Source organism: Triticum aestivum, chromosome 6B (assembly GCF_018294505.1).
Source record: "Triticum aestivum cultivar Chinese Spring chromosome 6B, IWGSC CS RefSeq v2.1, whole genome shotgun sequence".
In the NCBI taxonomy this organism is placed as follows: domain Eukaryota; kingdom Viridiplantae; phylum Streptophyta; class Magnoliopsida; order Poales; family Poaceae; genus Triticum; species Triticum aestivum.
In genome coordinates, this window is record NC_057810.1 from 46,084,152 (window position 1) to 46,093,933 (window position 9,782).

The 9,782-nt window shown below is 44.9% G+C and overlaps 2 protein-coding genes across 3 annotated transcripts; one reads left to right on the forward strand and one right to left on the reverse strand.

Annotated features, from left to right (window-relative positions):
• Nucleotides 1-4,487: 4,487 nt before the first annotated feature.
• Nucleotides 4,488-8,394, forward strand: LOC123135639 (remorin 4.2). 2 transcript variants are annotated; one of them, XM_044554801.1, is made up of 6 exons: nt 4,488-4,640; nt 4,744-4,903; nt 5,284-5,844; nt 6,476-6,953; nt 7,038-7,119; nt 7,913-8,394. In XM_044554801.1, the coding sequence occupies exons 1-6, from the start codon at nt 4,599-4,601 to the stop codon at nt 8,114-8,116; spliced, it is 1,527 nt and encodes a 508-aa protein (XP_044410736.1). In that variant the 5' UTR covers nt 4,488-4,598; the 3' UTR covers nt 8,117-8,394. The 2 variants fall into 2 exon arrangements, with proteins under 2 accessions (XP_044410736.1, XP_044410737.1); XM_044554802.1 differs by lacking the exons at nt 4,488-4,640; nt 4,744-4,903 and adding an exon at nt 4,946-5,137.
• A 614-nt stretch (nt 8,395-9,008) lies between these two features.
• On the reverse strand, nt 9,009-9,691 carry LOC123135640 (DNA-directed RNA polymerase II subunit 4; the record flags this gene model as incomplete). Its single annotated transcript, XM_044554803.1, is given in 1 exon segment — nt 9,009-9,691. A coding segment is annotated over 1 exon segment (357 nt), but the record flags the coding sequence as incomplete, so codon positions are not given.
• Between the last annotated feature and the right edge of the window lie 91 nt (nt 9,692-9,782).

Consider the following 9,782-nt stretch of genomic DNA (forward strand, 5'->3'; position numbering starts at 1 on the left):
AGGCCGGGGGTATTCCTCCTTTTCGAAAAAAAATTACTGCTAGCTCCGTAATGTATGCAAGAGTATATTTTCTATATCAAAGTGTGTGTATTTACAGTTGCATAAGATTCCTGTAGTCAAGATACAATTTGTTACTTTGGTCTGTATGGTGCATCCACAAATTATGTAGTTATTGCCTCATGATCTTCATCATTAGTTTTTCTATCACTAAAGGGTTTTGACCTCACTGAAGTAATTACGTCTTCAGTCAAAACTTCAAAAGCGGCTCAATGCACGTGTTGAGGTACATACCAAATAGCACTTTCATGGTTTATGTATCTTTTGCCGATGTTGGTTTTATAAGATCTCATTGCATGTGGATTTCTTGGACTTTGAGTTTGACCTGCTTACAATTACTCCCACTTTGGAATTAAATAAGGAAGCAAAAAATCATTTCAACTTTACATGCAAAGAGGAAGGAATGAGTCAATGCTAGAGCTTTTGACATTGTATGATATGCAAAGTTGATGGTTATGTATCTTAATATGGCCCAACATATTTATAAACATCGGGTAAATTGGCTGGTGATCTCAGAACGCCATGTATTTTTCATTTTGCTTTTGCTGCATTGAAAATTGTTTGCTCCCGTAGCAACGCACGGGAAATTACCTAGTGAATTCAAAAAACTTGTTGAACATCTGGTTATCTCATATGTAATACTTGCATTTGAACTTTGTTGTACTAAGGATATTTGCATATTATTTATGGATGAATTGTTATATTTTTTATAATTATTTTGAGTGTTGCAGACTTTAAGAAATATTAGGACGGGCATTTAGGGGACAGGGTTGGAGTGCCACTCCCCATATCCGTGTACAGGAACTAGTGCGCGGACAAATAGTTTGTCTATTTTAAAAGGGCCGGCGTTGAGATGCCATAATAATAGACTAAACCCCACTTAAGCCACCAGACCAGCGAGAAAGAAAAAAAAAACAATATATTTGTTGTTTTGAGTTGTAAATTTATTCTCATGTCTATTATGTTAATTGCATGAGAGATATTTTTAAACAAAAAATAAAGATAAAACTCTGAGCGGGTGATATGAACGAAACACATTAATTGATTTATTCGGATTATTATACACAAACTAATGCACTATTTTCCCCTTTGAATTAATAAAATGTGTTTTTGACTTATTGGCTCTCTCCAAGGCACGCCGTACATTGCAGAGAGCTCGAGTTTAATTGACAGAGTCCTAAAGATACTGACCGCGAAAACATCGTCTGATTGACTCAATTTCTATAAGATGTCATTGTTTAAGTAATCGTTTTATCCATTCCTTTTATTTTTTTACGCGTCGTTTGTGCCACATGGATGCATTTTCGCAATATAAATTAAAGATACCTTGAATTATTTATACTAAACTTTAATATATTTTTATAATTAAAATTTGTCGACATATGATTTCAGACACCATATTTTGCTACTGATTAAGGAGAAAATGTAATCATATAACAATGTTGCTAACACTAAATACATTATACTATTATGATGTCCACCATTGCAACCACTTGCACAAAATTTGAACAATGATCCAAAAAGAATATGAACATGGCTTTTTTTTCTGTTTTTCTTTTTGGACAATGCCAATGGAGAAAACCATCATTAAATTTAATATTCGTACACCAAAGAAAATGCAAAGGACAAAAAAAAACATGCCTCTTTCATGGATTAGTTTGTCCTAGTTAGTTGAAATGTTGATATATGTATGTGCATGTCTATTCAAGTGTTCCCCCACAAAAGAAAAAATCTCTATTCAAGTGTTCTAAAATATCTCCGCGGTGGTTCATGCTCTTAACGAAATATCCGGGATATGAGTTTTCAGGCCGTTTGATAATCTAAGGGCATGTACAATGGTTGATAAGACAGTCTTATCTTAAATCTTGCATGTAATTTAGAGATGATAAAAAAATATGTCTACAATGGGTTATATCTTAGCCTTATCTTCAATAACTAGTCATTTCTTAAAACATGGTGAGACAAATTGTGCTAAGAGATCATCTCTTGTCTTATCTTAAATAAGAGAAGACAAGCCTTTTCTTATGAGTTCTCTCTCCTCCACCTCATCATTTATCCTACGTGGCACTCCTAAGATAGCACCATTGTACATGCACTAAGTCGAAAGTATCAAAGTTGCAGAAGGTTCTTAGGATGCGGATGGTCCTCGTACAGCCAGTCGGTGGTCCTAGGTTATTACTAGTACTTGAGAAGCAAAAAAAAAAACTCTGTGGGAATATTTCAGAAGCGTTTTCTGTGCACGAACTGGTGCACCTCGTTTAACGCTGGTCTAATCAGTTCACATGCAACAACACTCTGGACGATCAATTGAGTAAACAAATCGGTGTCACACAGATGACCTGTCTGTTTGTTCTGAGCCCTAGCATCGGGCCCCACTTGTCATCGAAACGGAAGCCGCAAGCGAGCTTCCAGCTCGATCTGAGTCAGTCCAGTCAGTGGAGTCAGCTAGTCACGTGCCGGGAAGGAACAAGGACGAGGACAGCATGATTGGGGCGAGGGCCCACGGGCAGTCGGCACGTCGCGCATGCACGCACACCGCACACTCGCGCCTGACGAGTCGCGACGCGACGGGTCGAGACCAACCTGGACGGCCGAGGCTTCTACGCACCTCACGGACGCGCGGGCCCCTCGCAGGGTCCCAGTTGTTTGTGTGCGGTGTAGGCGTCGGGGGTAAAAAAAAAAATGTACGTAAGAAGGAAGCGTGGAGAAGACTAGTCAGGCGCGGGGGCCAATGAGAGTAGAGTAGAGTAGAGGGGAGTGCGCGCAAAGTGGCCGTTGCCGGCTGAGCTGAGGTGAGGTGATCCCCGCATCATCACACCCCGTGCCGTCCTCTCTTGACCATCTTGCCCCTCCAAAGCCCCCTCAAGTGGCCTTTGTGCGCCGCACTCTACTCCTGGAGTAGCTCTTTGGTGCTTCAGAATTGCTTTTCCTAGACGTGTAAAAAAATGATGCGGGGATCCAGGAAGAACCAATGACATGACATAATATTTAAGGAGGGGAGAGAGTACTTTGCTGACCCAGGAAGAACCAATGTCAAGCGTGAGAACCTAGTCAAAGTACTTAAATGAAACAATTTTGACCAATGCAGGAAAGATTTTAGGTGCTTAACTCATTAAATAAAGTGTGCTATGCATTAGGAGTTGAGTTGCTAAGGTATTTAATGCACTTAGCACCTCATCTAAGCACCTTTGCATTGGAAGAGGTCTAAAAGGCCGTTGTTTCAAAAAAGAAAAAAACTGTAAAGTTGTTCCTGGACTATGCCCGTCCTCGCCTACATTGTGTATCACTCCTCCTATCCTAATATACTAGACCATGATGGCGCGCTTTGCCGTGCCCGTCCTTGTTTAGTAAAATTATCTAATTTTTTCTAAACATTTTGGTACAATGAGGATAGAATGAAGGATTATATGATTGGATATGGTTATACAACATGATTGGATAATGGATAATATACTAAACATTTTGTATAAAGAATGAAGAGAGTACGTCTTTATCATTTTCTCAGGAAAAGTATACATAATTTTTTCAGACAACAACCTGTGCATACATCTTTTTTAGTTTTCTTGTTCTTGGGTCAAAGCTGAAAACAGCTTAGTTTAATGTACGGGCAGGCATGAAAATCGATCAGGCGAAAACTTGCAGGCCTAGTTGACATCTCCTCGGGCCCGATTAACCATAAGCCGCCTAGGTCAACCCAGGAATGATAGGCCCAAAACAAACAGCTACGGAGTGGTGAGAAACACACGAGCACGTTTGCGAGGATGGCCAAAAAAATCCACGTCATTGGCTAGCTAGATCGAACGGCTTAGGATCCGAAATCGTTTTGATTGCTTCTAGCTCGCTTCATCTTACTGTTTAGTAATAATAATAATAGTACATTAAAGCACTAGTCGGCACCCGCTAACGTTAGGGTTCCCTGCCTTTCGCCGGCGCCGCCGCTGGTCTGTCTCGTCTTCAGTGGGCTTAGGACTGGCCATTGGGGCGAAGTGGATCCCGGCCCTTGCCGGTGGGTGGGTTTCGTCTTTAGATTTTTTTTTTCGAGTTTTGTTAGGGCTGTATCCTATTAGGGAAGGTGACACGGCGCGGCTACCTGAAAATGAAATAAATTGCAGACTCCAATTAGACTAGAATTGTATTCCCAATATAAAAACATTAATATTACAACTAATTTAGTGACCTAAATGGAGGGCGTAGTGATATAAATGATCTTATATTTCTTTTATGGAGGGACTAAAGTTTACCATGCTCCTAGCAGAGAAAAATAAGATGCATCATCATACCTCGAGAACTTTTTATCCAAAATTCCAAATCCAGAAAATGGTCAGTGGCAGTGAGTGTAAATTGATGGGAAGAGAAGCCCAAAAGCGGCACCTCCGTCCCGTCAAACGGCAGTCAAAGTACCACACCACGCTCCCGAGTCCCGAGCTTTAGCCGAGCTTTAACTGTGTCCCCCATTACTCCCCCATCCTCTCGCACTCCCACGCCCGCCGCCGCCGCCGCCGCAGACCTCCCTCCTCCGGCGCGCCGCCGCCCCCGCCGCCATGGACTACGAGCGCATCGAGAAGCCGTCGTTCCCCACGCAGGCAAGCACCCCCCGTTCCGCCGCGCCATTGCTCCTCGGGCCTCTCCTCTCTCGGCGGAGCTAGCTAACGCGCGCTGCTGTTCGCTGCGGTGTTGTTTCTCCAGGGCGGGGGCTTCTCGCCGAAGCGGCTGCGCGCGATGCTGCTGGGCGTGGAGAGGCAGCGCAAGGACGCGGGCGCCGGGGACGACGACGCCGGGGAGCCGGAGGAGGAGGAGTACGGCGCGGTGCCCATGGCCTCCGTCAGATCCGACGACGACGCGCGCAGTGAGCATTTCCCCTTCCCCATTTCCCCCCACGTTCCTGCATTGCTCGATTTGGAGCATTTTATCTGTCAATTTTGGGTCCACTGTACTGTTCCATGATTTTTCTATGTGTTCAGTTCAGTCAGTACGCGTTCTCTGTCTCTGGCTACTGAGGCAGAGATTGGAGTGATAGACAAAGAATGTATTAAGCTTGCATTCATCAAAGGATACGTGTTCAGAGTTCAGTCTTCCCGAGGTGAAATGGGCACTTCTCATGCTTGAATTAGTTGCATGAGAGGCTGGTTAAGCTCAACTAAAATTGAGTAAACAATGGCTGCTTGAAAGCAGAGCCTTTTTCTTGAGATTTCAGAGTGTGAAACCGTGGCATTGTTTTTGATGCAGGAGGAGGTGGCATGTGCGAAGAATACAAGGACGTGGACGTGGTGAGCACCATGTCGGGATCTTCGTCCTCGCTGGACACCGGGAGCGGGCACCGGTCGCGGGACTCCCACTCCATGGGCTCGAGGTTCAGGGTGCCCGAGGAGGACTCGTGTGACTCAGAGAGCGTGGCGTCCAACTTCGAGTTCCACAAGGAGCGAGGGGCCACTGCTCGATCCGCGCCAACTGCGGTGGTCGCGCCGTTCTCCAAGCCCCCGCCGTCGAAGTGGGATGATGCCCAGAAATGGATCGCCAGCCCGACGACGAACCGTCCTGGTAGGGCCGGTGGAGCTTTCCCAAGGAAGATGGAGAAAGCCGGCTTTGGTGGAGGGAGGCTGCCGGCGACAAAGGTTGTGCTGGAGGCCATGGAGGAAATAGACACCAAGAGGATCGATCCTAGCCAGGAGAAGAGGGAGATCGGGTGGCAGAAAGCGGCGAACTGGGCCATGCCGGAGCCCTATCCAGAAGTGGAGCCTTGCGCAAAGTCTGCACCTGCTGCAGAAAGTACTATAATTGATTCAGCTGGTAAGTAGTGCACTCTTTATGCCATCATACCCCAGCTCCTCCACTTCTCATAAAGTAGTTGGTGGTGCTAGATATGATCTGATTAACACTTCCACTAGGTTATAATTGATTGCCTCTTACCATTAGCTGAGTGGAACATTAGAACATGGAGGGCTCCGCACATTATCTGTATCACAATTCTTCCAGTATCATTCAAAATGATAATTACTAATTTGACAATGCAGAGAGCTTGTTTGCCAAAACTTTAGTGAACACTGAACGCCATGCATGCATATACAAGTGCAGACTTGTTTGTTTGCTTCTTTACATAGAGCCCTCATGCGATGCAAGAATACGAGCAAGACTGTCCATACCAGATTTTGTGATAACATAGTTTCATCAGTCTTCCTTGATTCACCATGTAAATATGTCCCTACAGTACGTTTAGCTTCATAATTCACCATGCTAGCCCTGATGAATGAACTATCGTACCTCCAACTATTGATTTCGCTGGTATGTTATGTAGCTAACAATTGACAAACACCTTTCTCCCCTTTTCCGAAAATGTACACCACATGTTATCTATTTGCATACTTTCTATCTGGAAAGTAAAAAAATCATGACAAGAGTGCATATTTTTGAACTTGTGCAGTTACTTTGAGCTGTGATTCATCTACCACGCTTCAGAGTGCCACTGCATGCATACCTCCCCCACCAACAGTCCGGTCAGTATCGATGAGGGATATGGGTACTGAAATGACCCCAATTGCAAGCCAGGAACCATCCCGGACAGGAACACCTGTCAGAGCAACAAGCCCGGATTGCTCTCGGCCAACTACTCCACGAAGGACACTAGGTATCAATGCAGTTGGCACTGCTATCAACCGCGGTGAATGTAGCAATGCAGATTTAAGCGAAGAGGAGTTGCAAATGAAGACTAGGAGAGAGATAATGCTTCTTGGCACCCAGCTCGGCAAAACCAGCATCGCGGCATGGGCAAGTAAGAAGGAAGAGGAGAAGGACGCATCGCTTTCTCTCAAGACAGTGTCATCAGACCAATCTGCACAAAATGCAACAGAAGTCCGTGCAGCAGCCTGGGAGGAGGCAGAGAAGGCCAAATACTTAGCAAGGTTCTAATACCTAAGTGTATGTCTCTGTCCAGTAGAATTGTTGGGTACTTGGTGACTTATTATGTTGCGGCGCTTGTTCTGCAGGTTTAAACGAGAAGAGATCAAGATCCATGCATGGGAAGATCACCAGAAAGCCAAAATCGAAGCAGAAATGAGAAAAATTGAGGTTAGTTTTTCCCCGCTGTCCAATTTCAGATTCACTTTTTTCGTCTGAATTCTTTGCAGAAAATGTTTATTTTACCACTTGATTTCCATGTTGTATAGACATGAGATAATCCTACATCGTAACCATTATGTATTACCCTGTTGATACGATTAGTAGTATACATCATGTTATGGATGTCTGTCAGACGCAAACTCCTTTGGCGTATGAACTCCTCCAACATTTTTATCTAAATTCACAGCACATCCCTTTAGATCATATTCCACCCTGGTTAGCACAGAGTTGTATATAGTAACACTGAATTATTGGTCACTCCTTTAGATCATATTCCACCCTGGTTAGCACAGAGTTGTTTATAGTAACACTGAATTCTTGGTCACTGCTGTGTGCTTAATTGCTATCTTGGTTTTGCAGCAGTATCGTGCTCAAAAGAGAAAATGCGTATAATAGACTTCATTTCAGATGAAAATATAGCCCGGGATAACACCTGGCTCCAGTCGCATCAAAATTTCGTACTCGCACTGTCATCTTCCTGTCATCTGTGGACAGAGGGAGTATCTTGTATTTCACCCGGATGCAGTATAGTAGATTTACTAGCTTGCTTGAGTTCTTGTTGCTACAACTGCTGTTATTTTGGTCAGATTTTGCTGTATATGCCTGTCTTTCAGAGTGCACGAAATCAAAGTGTGAGACTGGGGTGTCTTTTCCTTTTCTTTGTGGAGGCACCATCTTGTCCATGTTTTAAATATGCCAATTGTTTATATTAATAAATCTACCATGGTTTCTTTTTCTCAAGGTCGAGGTGGAGAGGATGCGAGCCCGTGCCCAGGACAAGCTGATGAGCAAGCTCGCGTCCACGAGGCACACCGCGGACGAGCAGCGAGCTGCCGCCGAGTCGAAGAGGGACCGCAGCGCCGTGAGGACGGCGGAGCAGGCAGAGCACATCAGGAGAACCGGGCGGATGCCGCCCTCGCTCGGCTGCTGGAACTGGTGCTCGTAGTCGTAGGCCCAGAAAAAAAAACAGCATGTGTTTGCTCCTGTCAACTAGGGAATGGAATGGATCTGGATCTGGCACCGTAGAATCTTCTTCTCTTTTGATTGGTTCAGTAGATATGTGACACGAGGACAGATCACAAGTTGTAACTATGTATGTATGTGTAAGATGCGAGCTTTCATGCCTTCTGTTTCTTGCGTTCTTCAGGGATGCTGAGGGTTTATGTTCCCGTAGAGGCAGCAATGTTGCTTCCAGCTGGAGAAACATGAGAATTTCAGCTTTCATATGTTCAGGGCAGCACTTGTCTTGTACTCCCTCCGTTCCGATTTACTTGTCTTGTACTAAAACTTGTCTTGTACTAAAACCACGACGGGTAAATCGGATCGGAGGGAGTAGTTGAGATGCATACAAAAGCACTAGTGGTAAAAGAGCAAGCAAAACAGAGATCAAGTAGATAATGAACTTTCAGTCTGAAACTAGATTCTTTCCAGATCAGAATCACAAGATGACAGCAACCAGGTTTAATTAACTCCATGCATCTGAGATTGACACTGATGTCTTATGATCATAGCATAGGAGATGATATGAAGATTAAACATATCAGCAAAATAAAGCGAGGAACAAGAGCAACAAACAGGCTTATGGGTAGCGGCTACTTGAACATTTTGATATTTCATTCTGGAGATTGTGAACTACAAGCAGGCCGACAAGATGACAAACAGATATAACTGATTTCCAGTCTGAAACAAAATTATTTCCAGATGATGAAAATCACAAGATGATAGCAACAAGGTTTCATCACAAGTGTTTCCTTCTGGAGATTGTAAACCACAAGCAGGCCAAGGAGATGACAAACAGATAACGAATTTTCAGTCTGAAACCAAATTCTCCAGCAAGATGATATCAACAAATGTTTAATCAACTCCGTCTTATAGTCATAGCATATAGGAGGGTAAACTCCATATATCTCCAACAAGAAGCTACTACATTTTTCTCCAAGACAGCATAACAACAAGGTTTAATCAACTCCATACATTTGAGATTGACACTGCTGATGCCTTATGATCATAGCATAGGAGGAGATAATCTGAAGATTAAACATATCACCAAACTAGGCTACTAGTAGCTAGTACTTCTTGAGACTGATAAATGGCACACGGTCTCCATGTCCATGTCCACTGGAGGAACACAAGAAGAGCAAGAAGGAGCATATTATGGGGGCGGCTACTCGAACTTCTTGATGAGTGAGAGGTCGTTGAGCATCTTGTCGACGCGGTCGTCGCTGTCGAACCTGCCGCCGGGGACGAGGGAGGGGACGAGCGCCTTGGCCTCGTCGGCGGTGTCGGGGCAGAGGTTGCCGAGGGTGCAGAGCTCGAACTCGACGAGGCTGTAGCGGGAGAGCGTCTCGCGGACCTGGCGGACGGCGTCGGGGTTCTTGTAGCGGCTGAAGCGCTTGACGTAGGCCTGCGACTTCTCGAACACCTGCGAGACCTGGTCGGCGCCGCCGTCCGACATGTGCTGCAGCTGCTCCCACTTGTGCTCCAGGATTATCGCCACCTCGCAGTTCATCAGGCACTTGGCCTTGAGAAACTCTGCGCCAACACAAGAAGAGGAAACACTAGGGTTAGTTGGGCGGATCGGGAGGGGGGATTTGGTGGGGAGGAAACCCTAG